The following is a 21,331-nucleotide window of genomic DNA, read 5'->3' as shown; positions in this document are numbered from 1 at the left end:
ATAATTTTAAGTAACAATAGACAGTGCTGGTACTTAATCTTATTTTAACATCTACAAGTTATTTAAATCATCTGTAGCCTTAAGCCCTACTTTAACAAGAAAACCAGTACCGATTTTCAAATCAGATATAAGCATTACAACTGATTAATTAACCATACATTGGCACTGTACATCTTAGCAGTTCCCAGAAAATAGCACCCAGTTTTATATTAAACATTCAGTTAAATCAGACATGGTTTTGTGGTCATACCAGCTAAAGTGCATGGACTTCTCTGAGAAAACTCAGAAGAACAAATGCAAAATAGATTTATAATTAATCGTAAGTATCAAGATGGAATTGCCAGAAACCCCCAGGCAAAACAAGGCATACAGACCCAGCTCCATCTGGAGTCCAGTGTCCACCTCACAACTGATTACTGATAAAAAACTAAACTGGGAACCCATAGCATGCCCTCAATTATATGAGAGGCATCGTAAATTCTCATGCAAAATGCTATGTAAAAACATGTCCAGCATAAGTCAAACCTATTGAAATTACATAAAAATACCTCATTTACTGCTTTTTTTAGTACACTCAGATGCTGACTAATGGTCTATGAGCATGAACTCCTCTGGATACTGGTGATTTTCAATCCGTGAAAGATCCATAGACCCAGGGGATCACTGAACAATTTCTAAGGGATCCACAAAAGTGGTTAAGCAGTTCTGTTGTTAGCAAGAGTACATGCATTACATGGGCCTCTGCAACCATACCAGAAAATATTTTAAGGGTCCACCATGGAAAAGTAAAACCCCACAATTTTATACTTGTGCAAAAGCTGAACTTTAATTACCTTAATTTAACTTCAGAAAGAACAAGGATATGAAACTGCCCTTTTTTCTTCAGCAAAAGTATATCTAATACCTCTACCAGTCCAAAAGTTGTCCCAACCATGTAAAATCATTATTAAAAAACTACTCAATTAGACAATTAGGATGTAAAAAGCATGTAGATTAAAATAATTTCCCAGCATTTGTTCATTTTCAACACGACAACATATTTTTGCCTTTCCTTCATTTTTATAGAGGTTGTTACTCACTACATTAAAAAGAATAAATCTAAGTCTGGTAAATTGAGAGCAATGAGAGGTGCGGGAAAGGAGGAAGGTTCATCCATGATCAGCAGAGATTAAAGATCTGACATAGAGTCCACTGACAGCACTTCAAAGTGCAAAAATGTCATCACACTTCTCTCCACTATGTTGTTCCTCAACAAAATACTTTCATCTGACCTAAAAGCACTGCCACGCTTAAAAGATACTCAGGATAGTCTCTAACCTGCCAGTAGCGCACAGGTGCAGTGCTGTGTCCCCCTAAAACCCCAGTGATCACAGCAGTAAAGTGGGATTACTTTTAAAATAAAGTTATTCCTCATTCATCATAATTTCCACTAAAATTACTGGAAGCTGCCCACATGCAATGACGAAGAAAAGAGAACCAGATGAATCATATCATTGGCATGATTTTGTTCGTATTTTATTTTTCCACACGAAGAATAAATATTATCATAAAATCGGACTTAATTACAAAAAACCAAACCCTCTCTTTCTTTTGAGCATTATCTTGCCTCTCTTCTGCTACTGAACTGCAATGGATCCTAAAATTTACCTTTTTCTTTCCTCTCTTACTAGACTTTTCACTGGGGTTTTCTGTTTAATATGTGAAATTATTGCTTCCCAACATAAAAAGAAATACAGACATACTAGCAGGGGCAGAGTCCATTTGATTCTTCTCCTCAATGTAAGTCTGGCAGACCAAAAGTAATATCTCAGCAAAAACCTTTTGGACCTGAACAATCTAGGAGCAATCTATCTTCAAGTCCTGAAACAGGACTCAAAAAACCAAAACAAAAAACAAACAAACAAACAAACAAACAAAAAAAACCCAAAACAAAACCAAAACAAAAAAACACAAAAAACAAAACAAACACAAAAAACAAAGCATTAGTGAAAACTGCAGACAAGGATACCACGATTCCAAGCAACAGTCTTAAAATTCATGGAAGTTAAGCACACAAGTCTGATCTGATTGATTTCTAAAGATTTTACACAAGTGTAATGAAAAGCTGAAGAATAAACTGGATCAATAAAAGTAATTTCCTCTCTTCCTCATTAAGGAGAGCACTACTTTATCTGGAGACATAGAACAGTAACAAATCATCCTCAAGCTTAGACTCTGCAGTAGCTAGTGCTATTAGGACAGGAATCACGGAGTACGGGCTGCTGTAGCCACTGCTGTATTACTTAAACTTTAACCAGACAATCTCTCTTAAATACATGCACACAAAAATTCACTCTGCAAGCACACCTCCAGCACACACAAATAGCCAGTTACAGCAAATCATTGCATCACTCTGAAAGGGTGAGACTTTAGTATTAACTTTTAACACAAGATGCCTCTGAGGTAATGGCAAAGAGTTCACCAATTCACAATCAAAACACAATGCTAAAGCTACCCTAAAGACATTTCCACATCTTCTGTACAACAGAGAGCAGGCCATAGGCTTATGTCTCTTGTTTCAAACCTCTATAGGTGGTAACAACACATATTCTACTAAAGGACACAAATGGAATCAATCACTCCCATAAACCAGAAATAACAGATGATGCCCAGGCAAACTACTGGTAAAATGTCTCTATGAGACATTAGTTTGTATCAATAACTAGGATGACCCAAAAGGCAGTTCTTCCAACATCACAACATTCATCAACATAAAAGGACAAGTAGTTGACAGTGCTTGCACTTTGTAACTCTTTTCCATTGCAATGCAATGGGTAAGCCTGGATCCTGCTGCAGTGTCTGCAGACACGTAGCCATCCCCACATGCCCTTCCACGTTGGCACAGAGCTGGCAGCTCCTCAGAAAAAGTTTAAGAAAAACTGGAAAAAAACCCAAATGTACTTCATCTAACACTTGAACAGGGTGTTTTGTTTATGGTCCAACTGTCAGATGTCACTGCTTCACCGTGAGATAAAGTACCAGCCAGCTGACCAGCAGCAATTTACTCCTATGCAATTTATTCCTACTCTCCAGCATCTGCTCCCCTGGCCATGAAGAAATTCAGTGGAATCTGGGACTTGCACTGTACAGGACCAACATACAGGGATAAGGAGGTAAGACATGGACAGGTCAGGGGATAGTGAGACACACAGCACATGTGCGGAGAAAGAGTTGCTTATGCTTGAGAATGAAGACCTTAGGCCCACTGTAGGAGAGGATCAGGTTCGAGACCATCTTAAGAACCTGAACGTGCACAAGTCCATGGGACCTGATGAAATCCATCCACGGGGCCTGAAGGAGCTGGCGAATGAAGTTGCTAAGCCACTGTCCATCATATTCGAAAAATCCTGGCAGTCAGGTGAAGTTCCCGATGACTGGAAGAAGGGTAATATAACCCCCATTTTCAAGAAGGGGAAGGTGGAAGACCCGCGGAACTACAGACCAGTCAGCCTCACCTCTGTGCCTGGCAAAATCTTGGAACAGTTTCTCCTGGAAAGCATGCTAAGGCACATGAAAAACAATGAGGTGGTTGGTGACAGCCAACATGGCTTCACTAAGGGGAAATCCTGCCTGACCAATTTGGTGGCCTTCTATGATGGAGCCACGGAACTGATGGACAGCAGCAGAGCAGTTGACGTCATCTACCTGGACTTGTGCTAAGCGTTCGACGCTGTCCTGCATGACATCCTTGTCTCTAAATTGGAGAGACATCAATTTGATAGATGGACCACTCAGTGGATAAAAAACTGGCTCGATGGCCGCACGCAAAGAGTTGTGGTAAATGGCTCGATGTCCAGTTGGAAACCTGTAACGAGTGGTGTCCCTCAGGGATCGGTGTTGGGACCGGTCCTGTTCAACATCTTTGTCAGCGACCGGGACAGTGGGATTGAGTGCGCCCTCAGCAAGTTTGCCGACGACACCAAGCTGTGTGGTTCGGTTGATACGCTGGAGGGAAGGGATGCCATCCAGAGGGACCTTGACACGCTTGTGAGGTGGGCCGATGCCAACCTTATGAAGTTTAACCAAGCCAAGTGTAAGGTCCTACACCTGGGCACTTCCAGCCCAGAAAGCCAACCGTATCCTGGGCTGCATCAAAAGAAGCGTGACCAGCAGGTCGAAGGAGGTGATCCTGCCCCTCTACTCTGCTCTTGTGAGACCTCACTTGGAGTACTGTGTGCAGTTCTGGTGTCCTCAACATAAAAAGGACATGGAGCTGTTGGAGCGAGTCCAGAGGAGGGCCACGAGGATGATAAGAGGGCTGGAGCACCTCCCATATGAAGATAGGCTGAGAGAGTTGGGGCTGTTCAGCCTGGAGAAGAGAAGGCTGCGTGGAGACCTCATAGCAGCCTTCCAGTATCTGAAGGGGGTCTACAAGGATGCTGGGGAGGGGCTCTTCCTTAGGGACTGTAGTGGTAGGACAAGGGGTAATGGCTTCAAACTTAAACAGGGGAAGTTTAGATTAGATATAAGGAGGAAGCTCTTTACAGTGAGGGTGGTGAAGCACTGGAATGGGTTGCCCAGGGAGGTTGTGGATGCTCCATCCCTGGCGGTGTTCAAGGCCAGGTTGGACAGAGCCTTGGACCACACGGTTTAGTGCGAGGTGTCCCTGCCCATGGCAGGGGGGTTGGAACTAGATGATCTTAAGGTCCTTTCCAACCCTTACGATTCTATGATTCTATTCTATGATTCTATGCTGAGTGCTGTGTAGAAACCTGTGCACTGGTTAGAACAGAGACACATGTAAGGTGGGATGCTGTGGCAAATATAAGCCACCTTCTAAAAACAGTCAAGGTTTCTTTGCATTCCAAAATAAATGCAGATACAATAAAATAGTTTATCCTTAAATGTGTAAGACCACACTACCTCATGTTTGACTACTGGAATGCAGGCAACAGCAACGTGCTGGAGGTTGCTGCGTGAGCAGGGTTTCCAAGCAGGTAACCAGCAGAGAGAGGAGAACAGCCAGATAGAGGACAAGCTGCAAGCTGGGGCATATTCCTATGAACTTCACCAGAGGCACAAAGCAATTACCACCACACTTGAAATAACAACCATAGATATGAAATAGTCTCTTAATATACCGTGCTTCTACAACAACTTGGATTTTCTATAAGACTTTCTGCACAGAAATAGATTGGGGCCTGTTATTAATGTAACACAGACTGCATATAGGTGATGTTTTGTTCCTCAAGAGAACAACCTTCACAGATGGCAGAGAGACACAGGACAGGCATTACAGAAGCTACTGCAGTCAAAGAAAATAATGTCTGCTCTTGACAAAATGATATAGACAAGTTTCAACAGAAAGGATGGTTTACTCAGGAGAGCACGAGTTCCATATCTGGAAATCTGGATAAAGCAACCTGATCTGGGGCAGGAAATCCAGGCTTTCCTGGAGGGATCCTCCTTACTCGCAACTCCCTGCCCCTGAGTATCAAATGCACCCAAAGACACCAACTGGAGTATCACAGCAGGTACTGTTTCACAGTGGATCTTACAATAGCTGGAAAGTCTGCTCTAGTTGATGGTGTTTTGGGTTTTTTTCTTATCTGTAGCCACAGGAGCAAAGTACATTCTCCAAGCTCTCTGCTTCCCAGTTTCATCTCCATTTAAATCGCTTTTGCTATGTCCAAACACCAGGCAACTCTCCTACCAGAAAAGGTCCTTATCTTGTCTTGTCTTTACAAGAGGAATTAATACATTATGGGCCTTAAAGTCTTTACATCTTTGTTCTCTTAATTTTCTCTTCTACACCGCTATTGCAGACCTCCTGCCCACCTTGGGTAACAACTTCAGTAAACCACTTACAGAGAAGATATACAGTATCATACCTAAAGGATGCACATACTAACAGAATAAAAAACTACAGGACACTAATTCTGGCTCCAAAGGCTTCAAATGGTGATCCCAAGAGAAATGTATTTATTGGATTACTACTTGGAAATAGGCCCTCTCAGACACAAACTCAAATTCTTTTGTCAACCCTGAGCTCTAAGCTGTGAAAGCTACAAACAGGAGCAAGAAAAAAAGCAGTGAAGGATACCCCATTCTCCTACACAGCACCCAAGACGTGGATGTGTTTAGAAAGAAAAAAACCCAAACATTACAGTACTTTTTGCCAAAGAAGCAAACATCGACAAGCATCTTGCTTGGTGGTTTTTATTTTGTTTGGGTTTGGGGTTTGTTTTGGTTTTTACTGGTGTTTTGAATTATTCAATTATTTGTCTTCAACATTGAAACTGAGCACTCAAAGAGACACTGGCAGCTCTGGAAAACATAGCACTCAATTAACCCACAAAAGAAAAATGATACAATCAGCAGCAATATGTATTCCCTAATACAACCTTCCCCTAATGCACTTTAACTAAAAAGCAGAGATGAAAAAAAATCAGTCTTTGAGTTTATCCACCCTAGCTAATATCTCTTGTGGTCTACTCATTTATGAAACCATCCCCATAGCATTATAAAAGCCTTGCTTGGCCCTTAACTGTAAATGGAGAATCATCACAGTGTTCGTAACAGGGTCTTCACGGAGCAGATCACATATAACATTTTTATCAATGATCTGAAAGAAAAGTGAAATTAATACTGATAGAAAAATAGCAAATAATTAAAAGATCAGTCATGATACCTCCTAAATTAACTGGCAAGCCAGCTGCAAGCACGCATTTCAATACAGCTAAAGATGAAATACATCTAGCAACAGACATGGGACTATATTTACAAAATGCAGGTTTCTATCTTAGAAAGCAATGCCTTTAAGGAGGACATTAACATGATCAATAATGACTGCACAGTAACTATAGAAATTCCCATTGCAACTTCATGGCCAAAAGGGTTAGTGAGACGATTTGGTGCATAAAAGACAATACAATTAGGAAAAGATGGGTTACTTTCTATCCTGTACTTTGCAATTTTGCACCTGCTAGTGGAATAAACATCCAGTTCTGGCATACCCAGTTCAAGCAAGACATTGATATGCTGGAGAGGGTTTGGAGGACCACAAGAATGACTAAGGATTGAAACATCTTGAAGCGAAAGCCTCAAGTTCACACTCTACTCACTCTCTGCAATTTACCAAAGAAAAAGAAAATTGAAAAGCCATGAACTGCAGCTAAGTCTATGTGGAAAAAAAAAGCTGATAACAGAAGGGTCCTTGTTCTAGCAGACAAAAATACAACAAGACTCAATGACTTTAAGTCAAGGCCAGGAAAGTCTGGCCTTTAACTATGGTACACATATTTGCAAAAGGACAGAGAAAGAGTAAAGAATCTTTTAAGCATCTCGTTCAATGTTTTTGATGAACCTTTTTATCCATCGGAATTTTCAAATTCAAGTTATTAGAGCTATTTTTAAAACATGATGCTTAATCCAAATAAATTGATACAGTCTTACAACCTCTCAGCAAAAGAACATGTCATCTCAGTGATCTTCCTTGGGTTTACCATATGTGAACCAAACTGATACAAGTTAATTTTCCTTTGATTTCAGTTCAGTAAAGATCTGAACCACTAAGGTAACAACACAACCTTCCAGTTCCTAGAACCTAGCCAGGAAGATACTCGGCTCCTTAATTTAGGACCCAGTTTAAGTGCCTAGCCATCTGTTGTACAACCAATTATATGATTTACAATTATTATAATTGTAATATATATTGTAATGTGTATTGTAATTACATGCTACTGGCATGTATATTATAATACATGCCAGTAGCTGCTCTCAGACCCAGATCTGCTAAGGACATACAACACGGTAAGTTAACAATGCTAACCAGCTCTAGCACACATTAATCCTGTTTTCCCCACTCACTTTGAAATATCAGTACAGGCCCCAAATACACTTTGCAACAAGTTACACACGTGTCTTCTGCAAAATCAAACATCTATATTATGGGTATATTTTAGCCTGGTTTTAAAGCTGATGAGGGGCCACAAGACTGAAAGGAATACCTAATACTCTTCAGCAATAGAAAAGTCAGTGACAGGATATGTCAGAGGAACAGCTAAAGGTAATTCAGATAAAAGAAAAAAATGCTAATGCTGGTCACTTAAGCCACCAAGCTAGGAGGCTGAGCACTATTCAGGATTTTGCATCTATGTTTTGCTTATTCTCATGAGGAAAGCAGCTAAAAAAATGGCAAATTATGTTTCTCTTCTGTCTCAATCAGAGCTAGCACACCTATGGTTTTGAATAAAGCTAAAATGGAATTTACACTGTATGTAACTTCTACTTTCTCTTTACAGCTTTCACTCACATACTGGAATAACAGCAATGCTGTTCTGCAGCAGCACTGCAACAGTGGTGTTTGTGTTGCAGAATTTAGACAGTGATTATCCATCACAAAAGTAAATTTTTTTTTTTTTTTTACATTTACATTTTTAAATGCACAGAAATTCTCTCTCTTATTCACAAGTTCAGCAAAACCTTTATTTTAGGAGAATTGAATGTAAAGCCAAATTTTGCTCCACAGCATCCATTAAATTATAATACAATACAGACAACACCAGCAAAACACTGACTAAGAAAGAAATTCACAGTCAAGTGTCAAGACACAAACCAGCCAATTTTAAGTCAGCCTCGAATAATCCTAATATTCTTAAAGGCTGAATACTAAAGCTGTTAGGACACAAGGACAGCCAAATACAATCTATATATTAAATTTATATAAGTTAATGAAAAGTGATTATTGTTTGTTCCTGTATAATTCCTGTTTTCTTGATGTTGGTTAAGCTTCATGTATTTGACATTTAAAAATAAAACATCTTTCTAAGAATTTATGGATTCTTTTTACCCCTCAAATGGAACTTACTTTAGTAGGATTTAAATCTTTTGGTCTCTACATAGGCAAGGCTCCTAGTAATGTCAATGGGAAAGTTTGCTGCAGTAGTGTGTGCTAAATTAACTCTCTCATACTCAGTAACACTACACAAAAATTTTAGTACAACATCACAGAAGGAAAAAAGCTAAATCACAGAAATTAAAACTTGCTGCTGCTCAAATACATTCGGGCCTTCCCACTGGTCTTCTCCTACATCAGTTAAAAGCAATAAACAAAGTTGCTTAGCAATATGGTATCAGATTCTAAACACGTAGTGCCCATTTTCAAAACATTTTCTAGATATCTATCTAGAAATGCACAGACAAACAGCATACTGACAACAGACTTCTGGAATTTACGACGCCATCTCAATTATTTCAATGCCTACATTCCATACAGCAAGTACAAGCATTCAAGAAAGCTTATAATTCAGTAGCAAATACAGATAGTATCAACAAAACAACATACCTGGAATAGGAAACCAGTGTTTACTCTGTAATGCTGTAACTTAGTTAAGAAGATCTAAACAATGTATCAATATACCCATGCAACTGGCCTTCGTCTACACACATAGCTTCTTCCTTCCCACAAACTATGTTGCTCTTACTGATTATTTTACAACAATTTTGATCACACATTTTCTACCTTTTTGAGAGGCTTCTCCTCTACGCTTAAATGGAAGACCCAACACTGCTCTAAAACACAGTGACAGCCAAGATCTACAAATAGTGATTCAAAACATGCAAACCCCCTCCAAAACCACTGCAATCACTAGGTTCGCCCTGTCCTTAACACTTCCCAGCCTCATTGTGCTTTTGCCTCCTCCATCCCCCAAGGAGCAGCACTATCCTTGCAACTGCTCTGCTACAGCAACAAGTGAGTTAAACCAGAAAACCCTACTCTTCTCTGTCTTCCTCTCAAAGGACAGTGTCCCCTTCTTCCCTCAACATTTTGGTTGTGTGGACAAAGACTAGCATGATGGTACTGCTGAGCAAGCAGCGCAGGGGTCCTGAAAAAGAGGCAGGTGGGAGAGGGAGCAGCCCTGAAGTAAGAGAGCTCTGCAGGAGTAGGAGGGTAAGGGAAGGAGAGCATCTCCGTATTCTATCCAGCTCACCGCACCACAGGAGAAAGTCCACAAGGGACAGGCTTCAACCCCCCAGAAACTGGCCGGAAAAATTTAGGATTAGAAAATTACTAGTGTAAGATGAATCATTTACAGACCATTTACAAAGGCTTTCTTTGTTTGGACTCCATTAAAAAAATGTCTTCATACTTGAGTAGTCTTAGCAATACCGTACAAACAAAATATGGAAATGCTTCATATGTTCACATGAGTGCATTTATGTGAAAGTGCTGGCAAAGCTGCACGTGCAAGTGTGCTACTAAATTACAACCATAATCATGCCTGCTCACATCAAGTGAGGTGCATGAGCTTATCAAGAGCGAAAATAAAATTAATCCCATTTAGACAGACACACATCCAGCTTGTAAAAGTACAAGATTTCTTTTTTCCAAAAAAAAGATACCTAGATTTTTTTATTTTTTTTTACTAAACTAACAGCTAAGTTAGTAATTGATCTTATTCTGAAAAATAAATGTTAACTAATTTGTGTAGGCCACTCACATACCAAAAGTAAGCTCTCCCTAAAAAGGGAGCAAAAAGGCACATAAGAAATAATCAGACACTTTCAGCCAGTACTCACAGCAATTTTAATCAGTGTTTACTGAAGGAATACGTTCCAAGGTAATAATGTCCCTTTAAAAACCACAAAGAATAAGGTCAGTATTTTCTGGACAACATCCTTTCCAACATGTATTACACCATTCTGTCTTCTTCCTCTGTAAAATTCCACTGCAGTGCAATTCCATCCATTGACTTGCTTGTATCTTATTTTAAAGGGGAGAGGGGGGAAGTAATAAAATTTAATTTCTTCCAGCTAAATATTCTTGCAAATATTTCGCACTAAAACCATACCATAATTTAGAATATATGTTCAAAATCAGTTCAATCCATGCTCACTTAAAGCATTATCATGAACACATACATGAACTTGACAAAAAAGGTGTATTTTTAATATCTTTAAGCAGCAAAACCAAAACTGCATCATAAATAGGGCAACTGCAGGTCTGCTGAACCAGCTTCAAATGTTAAAGTTGGTTTTGATTAAGAAAGACTATGCTTTGTACGGAAAGAGAAAAATTAAAAGAGTGCTCAAGTATATATTTGTAGCTTTGGGGGAAAAGAAACTTTTACTGGTTCCTAATATGATGTTTACAAACAAACCAGAAGTTCTAGGTACTGAGTCATTTCTGGCTTTTGGCTTGGCTTAAACTGAACAGGTTTTACGCAGTTTAGCAGGTGTTGTTCACACTTCTCTGGCGCACATGATAACTATTATAGTGTTTATGCATAAACACACAAACAGAATCAGTCAGAGAACAAAGAATGTGCATGCAGTTATAATACTCACTTAGCACTGCATATATTACTCTGGATCGCTCTCACAGTCTCTTCCCCCCCTTTTTTTTTTCCTTTTCCTTTTTTTTGTTTTAAATCTCTATCAACGCAGCAAACATCTGCAGCCATCCAAATAGCAGCCTTGGCTCCACAGAACCTAGTAGAAAGACCATGGACTGTACTACTTCAACAGCTGTATCTTGATCTGCACAAGGTTTCCTTACTGGTGTCACTGCTGTCTATCCTTTACAAGTGTAGATTTCCCTGACAATTATGATGCCATGTTCAACTGTCCCATTCTTCTGAGCTCTGTGTTAATAAAATTGCACATGACTGCAAACATTTTCCTACTTTTAAAGAGGGGTGCATTGCACTGCCAGATGGAGTGAGAACACTGCTAAGTAGCTAAAGGGAAAATTATAGTAAGTGAAGCAGGGTGTATAATATGTCTTTTGAAATACAGGTGAATGAATTTTTAAGTATGTATCTCTTCTATGTAGACTTTCCATTATCAGGAATGAAATTGAAGTGTCTGCATAACTGGGGATAACACACAGTATAAACAGTAAGAAAAAGCATCAGTACATTTCTTCCTTAGTATCCATTACTATGCATTCACAAAGACTCTTTCTTCAATGAGCGTTTGCCTGCTAGAAGTGATGAATATTTCAGATGTTCTTTCAAAATAAACATGGAGAGACTAATACAGTATTTATGGCACAGAAGAATTTCCTAAATGACTCCTCCAATAACCAGAAAGGAGCATTAAAACACAAGCATGGAAAATTATATATAGTAAACAAAAGGTACAGTATAATGTAGCATGTATCACTTTTAGTCTTAATGTTTATATCTGTCCAACCTGTTTTCAACAGGAAAGCACTGCTTATTTTCGCCCTGTACAGAAGAATTTGTAAATACGTTGGTCCTAAGAAGCACAATTAGAGGGCACTAGCCCTCCAAGTAAATGTGCATCTATAAAAACTTAGGAGGATTAGAAAGATACTCACTCTGGGTATTACTGGAAGAAAGTATTACAAATCCTCCTTTTAAAAGTTTACAATGCTATTTGAATAAAATAAAAAAAAAAAGTAAATATTCCGTTAAAATTTTGAAAGTGTCACTGGTCAGTTACCCTCAGTCACTACTGATGATTAAATCAAATGTTGAGGTTATAATTCAATAGATACAACAATATCACTTTACACGGCAATCCCACCAATAACAGAAGCCAGGTTTGAGAGTCATGCATCAGAACATTATATTTATCAAAATGCCCTTGTAAAGAAGTCTGAAAATTACGTAGCTTTTTCTAAGTTTATTACGGCCAGCAGAGAGCTCTAACTTAACTTAAGATGACCAACCTCCCTTCTCCACTCAAAAACCAAAGGAAAACCTCCACCAACCCCAACCTAGACATTTCGTGAGATACCTCCAGGGGTACCATGCCTTACTTGGTGGATGCAAGTGAACAAACTCTTAGGAAATACACTTCAGCACCACAAAACAAAGACAAATACTAGCAAACACAAAGAACAGTACCTAACACAAAGAGGAAACACTGCAGAATCAATTCAGCAATGGGAAAGTTAAACCATAAACAAACACAAGTCCAGTGACTAGCCTTTGACACTATGCACACACATACAAAAATAGACAAGCCTTTCCCTTTAAGAGACAAGGAAACAAGACTCTTCAAGAAGTTTTTTTGGAAAGGAGGGAAATGAAAGCATTATGGAATCACAGCAACCTGCTCTGCCATCAAATCAGAAACAGTGGCAAAAGGAACTCAAAGACAAAAACTTGAAGACCCAACTACGAGCCCCTACTGTAGACAGATGCCCAACACATCTACCTATCCACCCCCCCCAAAAAAAAAGAAAAAAAAAAAAAAATTACTCTTTGACAGAACAGGTGTCATACCAATTACACTTTACAAAGCTGAATGACTCATTTACAAACAGTCCTTATTTTGCACACTACTATCAACTGCACAAAACATAGGATGAACAACTGCTAAAGTTTTAAGTATACCTGGCCATAAAATGAATACTTAAAAGCATACCCATGACATAACGAAAGGTGCTAACATTTTAATGCATTCATTTACTTAATGCAAGAAATAAAAGCACCTGCCAGTGTTGCAAAATCACAATTACTGTTAGCATAATACACAGGGAGATGGTTTGCACAACTACTACCACATGAAAAGACAGGCAACCTTGAGGCTGGACATACTTGCAAGTCAAACAAGGTTATCTGCTCCTTGCTCCATCTTAACTTTGCTTTATCTTACAAATTTACACATCCTTTAAGCAAGTTTCTGCAATGTATGACAGTGATGACAAAACTGATAATTGGGATGTTTTCAAATATAGTTACATTACAGACATTCAGCATTTGTCAAATCCAGCATGTCCAGTAACTTCTGAAATTTTAATGTACTGAAACAATTCTAAACTATCTTATATTACATTTATCTGGTGTAAGAGAATGGCTCTACAAAGTTTAACAATATGTACTTTTTCTCATTTTCCTTAGCTTCATCTTACACATACCATCCATCTTACTTGCAGCATCCATCCTCCAACATGTTAGTTTACAACAACAGAATTAGGGACTTATTTCTATTCAAAATATTCTAAAGACTAACTGAAAGATGCAACGTTGATGTGCTACCTGTTACTTTTTTTAAAAAAAACCCCAACATTAGCCATGAGTGTAGCAAGTCTGTATTTTGTTATAAAAACTAAAACATTTCCTTTTGAAAAACCAATCTTTTGTTGTCACAAAAGATAGCCATCTTTAAAATCTTGAAGAAATGTGTTACCAAGTGAGACTGAAGGCTGATGTAAGTTCACAAAATTTTCAGTCTCACTTAAGGCGATCTAAAGTTTAAAGAAAAAAGGAAATCAAAACTACAGTAACGTAAGCATAAAATTTCTCTTTTGTTAATTTTGTTTGCATTGTAACATTGACTTCTTACATTAAATTTCAGATGCCATAAAATTGTATACTAAACACCCCATCAACATTCAATTGTTACCTTTGGAAGTATGAAGCTAGGAATAGAGGAAATTAAAGTGAATCTTCAGTGCAATGGAAAGCAAACTTTTGGTCTGCAGGCTTGTGCAGAAAGAGTCAAATATGTACACAACATGCTTCGAAAGAAAGAAAAAAAGAACATGTTCTGTGCTTTTAAAATTAGCTAATCTTCTGAAAAGCTGGAAAGCGCCACTTCCCATAAATTAACCCTTTGGTTTCCTAATTTGTATGACAAGAAAATGCTGCTTAAAAATGGGAGGGGATAAATATTAAAGCAATCATTGGTTACCTTTAAAACTCTTTGCTTCCTCCTCTGAGGCCTTTTGTTTTCAGTTAGAACCTAAAAAAACATCAAATTGCAGAGTAAGTTGTGGTCACAAAGGCAGGCACCTCCGATTTTATTATCAAACTGTAATATTGCTTATTATATACCCAGAATGCTTTACATGCGGCACTTTGGAGGGCTGACGGAGGCTCTTACGCGGCCCCTCCACCGCCACCGCCGCAGACGGCCGAGGGGAGAGGCCCCGGCGCCGCCGCCGCCCCCCCGGAGCCGGCCTCGCTGGTGCCCCGCATTCCTCACAGCGGCGCACACGAGGCGGCCATCTTGCTTCCTGCCGCAGCGGCGCCCTCCTCCAGGCGGCGTCGCGGGCGCGAGCCTCGTGCGGCTCCGCGGCGCGCGCGCGCGCACACGCGGCAGGGCGCGAGGAGCCGCGGGCCGGCCCCAGCCAATGGGGTGGCTGCGGCCCAAAGCGCTCCCCCCCGCCACCCCCCACCCTCCCCCGGCCTCCTCCCGCGCTCGCGCCGGCCCTGCCCAAACAAAGGGTCTCCTGTGCGGGCGCCGCAGCGGCCGCCCTCAAGAGGCGGCACGGACTTCCCGCGCGCGCGGACGCGGAGCCGGCGCATGGCTCGGGGAGGTGGGGGGGCGCCCACGCGGGCAGCGGCCCCGGGGCCTTTTGGGCTCCACCAGGGCTGCGGCTGCTGCTGCAGGCGGGGTCAGGCGAGGACACGGCTCCCGCGCGCGGGCACGCACGTCCGCGCACCCGCACGGATGCACGCGTGCGCACACCCGTATGCACACGTGTACGCGCCTGTACACGCGCATGTGCGCACGCAGGCGGGCGGCGAAGCGCTGGGCAACGGAGCCAGACACCCTGCCTGTGAACAGCAGAGCGCCGTGGGGCAGCGGTGGGGATACATCGTTGGGCACTACATTGGCAACGCTCTCCCTTGCATCCCGGCTAGTCTTGGAAAGAGTGGAAATCACCACTCACTGGGAGGAATCATAGAATCATCTAGGTTGGAAAAGACCTTTAAGATCATCAAGTCCAACCTTGAAGCCGCAGGCAAGGGCCTGCCTTCACCAGCTGCCCCAAGCCAAGGAAACCACTGCACAGAACCAGGCACCTCCAAAATCTCTGCCCGGGACCAGGACCCCAGCACCCACCGTACTCAACCTTCAACAGGCTCGCACGGACCCAGCCCATGTTTGCTGTGTGCAACCCACATGGCCCTGTTGCGAGATAAGGCTCCGTCTTCATCTATTCCTCCTGCACTTAACAGAAAGTATCTGCTGCAAACAGACCGGGATGTCAACAGGCCCCCATACAAACACAAAATGCAATTATTTTGCCACATCTCCACCTGCTTAAAATGTTCACCCAGACAGAAGAATCCTAGAATAGTTTGGGTTGGAAGGGACCTTCAAAGGCCATCTAGTCCAACCCCCTGCATCTTCAACTACACCAGGTTGCCCAGAACCACATCCGGCCTGGCCCCAAATGTCTCCAGGGATGGGGCATCTACCACTTCTCTGGGCAACCTGTTCCACTATTTTACCACCCTCATTGTAAAGAATTTTTTCCTCACATCCAGCCTGAATCTCTCTTCTTTTAGTTTAAAATCATTTCCCCCTGTCCTGTCACAACAGGCCCTGCTAAGAACTCTTTCCCCAGAAGAGAAAGGAGGGGTCATAGCTCTGCAAGTTTTCACAGCAAGCCCTAATGTATCACACCAATACACTCTAACCATGGGCAGCAAACAAATAACAAGGTATCTAACATACCACTAGTCACTGAAGCATTTACTGAAACAATTTGCAGCTGACATCCAAACCAGAAAGTTGGCCACGCACTACACATGGAAAAAACAGATATGAACGGCTTTTCAGCAGCTACAGACTGCAATTTAAAACTGTTTCCTTTAGCTACTGCTAAATTGCAAGTGTAATTGCTGTCTGGCTATTGGTGCAAATCAGTTAAGTAGTGCAAATGCTCAGATGTGGACACAAAACTCACTCTGCGGCTCACCAATTAACTCAGAGAAAGGCTTCCCCATTTTTGTTGCCCAATGCTACCTTGTATTTAAGCTCCTCATTTGTTACACCAGAGTACTGTATTAAATAGGATTTGGGATCAGGTAAAATAAAAGTACTGATTTGTAATGTTTTCTCAAAATTACACAAGTCTGCAAGGGTCTTTAAGCGTAATAAGAACAAGAAAGGTACATACACTCAGCGATCTGATTCTTCTTTGCAGTTTTGGCTACTTAAGGTACTTTACAGTCCAAAAAAAAATTCTAAAAAAATATTTTGTATGCTTAGAAACCCAAGACCCAGTATTCTGATTTAGTCCCCAGTTTCTTGCGTGCACTGGACAGCACTGAAGCAGTAGTTTCAGATTTCCCTGTTAGTCAGGCAGTTTTCCCTCCTGTTGGGGTGGGTCCTCAAAAACAAGGAAGGAAAGAAACCTCTTCAAATAAAAACTTCTCTGTAAAAGCTGTAAGAACTGGCACAGAAAATAAGGAGCAGTGAAGAAGCAACTTTTTAAATGCATCCTCTGAAAATAACTATCTCCCAAACTAAACTATTTCCCTGTAATTTAGGCTGCATTATAGCCCACACCCAGGATTACAGAGAATGGCAGTGTGAGTAGTAATTATTTCACATACCCACAGAGCACATGTATGTAAAATAAAATCATAGAATCATAAGAGTAAACTGCACTACTTCAACTCCCTGCCCTTCATCCACAGGGTAGGCTGTATACAGCTTCACTCATCTTTGCCACACGTTACCAACTCCTCTAAGCCCATCTGCTATCCCCTTACAAAACTCTCAAGCATCATATTCAAGAGGAGTGTTTTTATGCACGCTGATTTTAAAATTTATCTGGCTTAAATATTTCTGAAGTCTATGTAAAATAAATACCACAAAGTCTAAATTTCTTGATTATAACTAGGTCTGGCTAGAAAACAAGAATTCCATTTTGCTTTTTTTTTTTTTTCCTTCCTCTTTTTGACATTTTGACATTTTGTTACGTTCCAAACCAGAGCAAACCTTTCAAAAATTCAAGAGAAGACAGATGGGATGTGGGAGACCAAAGTTCAAGCCCCTGGTCTGCATCAGACAAAAAGCCCTAACCACCCAAGCTGTTCTAATAATTCTCTCTCACTTTCATTTTCAAGTTCTAAGAAGAAATTTCATTTGGAACCTTGAGAAACCTTCCCCCAAAAATAGTTGCATCAAGACAGATAGTAGCTCTGAAAGCTTCCTGTTAAATCAGCATTTTCCATTCAAGGAATGGCTTACTGGAAAGTTCCCAACCAACTTGAATTGCAGCATCCTTTTTAAATATGTCTGGGTTTTCATTAGCATGTTAAAAACCCACAAGCAAGTAGGCCCTTATTGTTACTTAATATTTCCATGTTATTCAGATTGCAGCTGTTAAAGAAGATGTTTCGAGACACCTTGGTCAACCCAGTGAACTTGCACTCAGTGACCTGGATTTTTTTTTTGATCAGTTTATTGACTTCAGGTCCCACTAAATCTAAAGTGGTCTGTAACCTAATACAAACTAAAGCTCTCCCTGGCAGATGCTTTCAGACCAAGAGTGCTCCCCTGCCCAGGTAGGACCCTAAAATGCAGGCGCTTTGGCAAGCCTTGCAAGAAGCCTTTGGAGACGAGTGCTCCCCACAGCTGCCAGTTTTGCAGCAGCTCTGTATGTTCATGTCCTTTTGGGCAAGGAGCTCTGGTGGCATGTTACAAAACCCTGCAAGTTCACCTCAGCAACTGGAGCTGCTCAGCTTGGCACCTGCCAGGGCCAGGGCGATGGCTATGCCCAGGAGAGCGCTGTTCAGCTGGAAGCCAGATGAGATCTGAGTCCACCCACCTAGCCAGAGCCCAGCACACCATGCTCCACAGCTTGACCAACAACCCCAAGCACCCAGAAGGCAGTGTTTTCATCACGAGCATGTGCTGCTACATCTACAACACCTGTCTGTGCACAACAGGAATCCTTTTTCCAAGGAGAAAATAGAATAAAGTCATGGACTGCTTTCCGTATCCATATGCCGGTTTGGAAGCCTACGAAATCCTTGCCTGACACTTCAATGCATCCAGACAGCCTCAACACATGTGACAATGCAATGGCATCAAAGCAGACCACTTCTTGGAATTAAATATGCTTTTTGGTAGAAAGTAGCTCTGAAATACGCTTCAGTAACTGCTATACTCTTTCAGAAAACAGCAGGTTTGTAAAGACAAGACAAAAAATGTGGAAGCATCACAATCTACTGTAGGTAAACTTGTCAGACTCTTTTCACTGTGAAGCGTTCCAGCGTTATTCATTCTGAAAGGGACAGTAACCCAATATAAAGCCTTTTTCCTCCTCTTTTCAAAGCTGGCTTGGTTTTTGGGTTTGTTTTGTGGTTTTGGTTTTTGTTTTTTTTTTTTAATTATTTTTAATTTAACAGGCTGCTCTTTGGAAAAATTCAGTAAGGAAAATATTTTCCCCCATGTATTTTAGGATTTTTCTCTACCTACTCCTAACCATGTGACTCCCTCAGGAAGAGGGGCACTACGTATGACAATATTGCCACACACACAGGCGGTAGAGCCCACAACGCTTTATCCGGACTTTCATGATGTCACATCTCTGCAAAACCAATTACATTCAGGCAGGTAAAGCATCACTGAAGGTTTATGTGGATGTTATTTTTAAGTGATATTTTTCAAGTCCAATATAGTTTTCAAATCTTTATCTCTATTACGTGTGAATTAATGAAAATAACAGTAACATAACTAATACCAGCTCCAAACATGCAAGTGATACTCTCCAAGGGTTGAATGCTTGTGCACACATGGGCATGTGTGTTGGAATATGCACTTCAGTCTACATTCACTGCTTCTACCAGCCAGGCCTTACTCCCTGTAACTGTAAATCCACGTAAGTTCTTAAGGAAAACCAACACTTTCTCTTTTTTAAACAGCATGCATGGACTGCCAACCCCGGCACTGGCTATCCTACAGCCATTTAATGTACAGAGATCCCGTTGACTTCACTGTGACTTTTGCATTGTTTAGTTAGAATGAGAAGAGATAATTCCCTTCAAGGCAAAACACCAATCCTTAAACTATGCTCATGCAGATCACATCTATCCCCTACACCCTCCTCCCAGTGAATCACCTCTAAAAAATGCTTACATTCCACCAACATGAGACATGCATGACTCTTCTGAACAAGAAACATAGTGAAGCCAACCCCATTTCTCTTAATATGTTCACTTTCTATACCATGGACAGAGACCTACACTTTTGGGTTTTCCCCAGCTGCCCTCTATTTGAAACGCATTACTGTCACAGAAGTCCCATCTGTTGCAGTCCCAGTCCTACCAGTCTGGGAAAATGTAATGGGATTCCCTTCCAGAGCGCTACAATCTTATCTAAAGGATAGCTGCTGAACAGACTGATAGTGTTTCCCATCCCCCCACACCTCCTCTTGTATCTCAACACCTTTAAAGAGTTCTCGTAACATATGTACATTGTAGAAATAGTTTCCTCTTTCGTTTTCTCAGAGCACAGTTTCTAGAAATGACAAATGAGGCAAGGCTTGCTTCTAAGAATATCTGAAAAAGCACCAGGTTTCGTTCAAATACAATTTTATAAGAAAATACCTGACATGTTTCTTATATGTCAGGAATACTTCATTTCCTCCATGCAGTACTCTGAAACTTCATACAAAATTTAACAAGAAATTAAGGCGGCCCCTGGTGCAGCTCTAAATGCACTGTACAAAATGAGACCAGTTTAGTAAAATAAAAGCACACCAGGAAAAAAAAAAAAAAAGTTGTCAAAGAAAAGAGTAAAACCAAGGAATCTTACAAAGAAAGCAAACAGAGTGCCCAGAGAGGACAAAGGTGAAGGGGCAAAGCTAATCTGCACAGAAAAGGTCAGCCTGAGCAACAAGAAAAGTAGTATGTTTTGCCTGGAAAACAAAGGTTCACAGAAAAGCTGAAGTGCTTCCTTTCACCAACCCTGCGAAAACCCTTTTTAAAACATGGCTTTTAGATCACTTCCTACCTCAACTCCACCAATTCTCTCCCATAAGCTTCTTCAATCCCACTAAGTATAGAAAATGACGTAATAGCACTACTCTTTTGCTGTAAAAAGTCAGGATCAGTCTCTATCACCTTTATTGTTTTAATATATATATCTTAAGTCACACTATAGCTATCCCTCGCCTCATTTCTTTTTTTTCTTTCAAGAGCATTCAGAAGCAGTTGACACACCAAGAGGTTTTTGAATGAACTCTGAGCCAAGTCATTTAAACCTACTTCCCTAAACATTATAGCTTAAAATATACTTTCCCCACAAAGGGGAATATATCATATCCCCTCACTGCTACAGTACTTTTCTTTCTGCTTTTCTACTGTAAGAACAGAACAGACTTCTCTGCAAACCCTGGTAAGCACGGGACAGAGCAGTGAAAACAGAAGGTCTCCTGAGATCTCCGCAGCTGATGGGAATTTCTACCTGCTGTAAGAACACACCATTTTAATGAAACTGCTATTGAGAAAGGTTTTGCAGGTGCATTCTCCCCAGTGTGAACTGCTCCACTCAGAGTTCACACTGGTGCAGAGACTTGAACCTCAGTTTCCCACATCCCAAGGCAAATGTCCCAGTGACTGAACTA

The 21,331-nt window shown here is 40.9% G+C and overlaps 1 protein-coding gene and 1 long non-coding RNA gene across 4 annotated transcripts in view; both read right to left on the bottom strand.

The window, feature by feature from the left end:
• TET1 (tet methylcytosine dioxygenase 1) overlaps positions 1–21,331 on the bottom strand; it is an 80,388-nt gene that overhangs the window by 38,726 nt on the left and 20,331 nt on the right. For all 3 annotated transcript variants that reach the window (XM_030486521.1, XM_030486522.1, XM_030486520.1), the window contains exon 3: positions 14,650–14,700. In XM_030486521.1, the coding sequence (XP_030342381.1) occupies positions 14,650–14,700 (51 nt within the window). The remainder of the gene's footprint in view (positions 1–14,649; positions 14,701–21,331) is intronic.
• Positions 10,562–13,522, bottom strand: LOC115608183. Its single transcript, XR_003991476.1, has 2 exons — positions 11,329–13,522; positions 10,562–10,744 (listed from the first exon to the last, which is right to left on the bottom strand). It is a non-coding gene; the product is annotated as an uncharacterized LOC115608183 (long non-coding RNA).

This window comes from Strigops habroptila, chromosome 5, assembly GCF_004027225.2.
Source record: "Strigops habroptila isolate Jane chromosome 5, bStrHab1.2.pri, whole genome shotgun sequence".
Lineage (NCBI taxonomy): Eukaryota > Metazoa > Chordata > Aves > Psittaciformes > Psittacidae > Strigops > Strigops habroptila.
The sequence above is the reverse complement of the archived record's forward strand: the minus strand, read 5'-3'. Positions and strand labels throughout refer to the sequence as shown.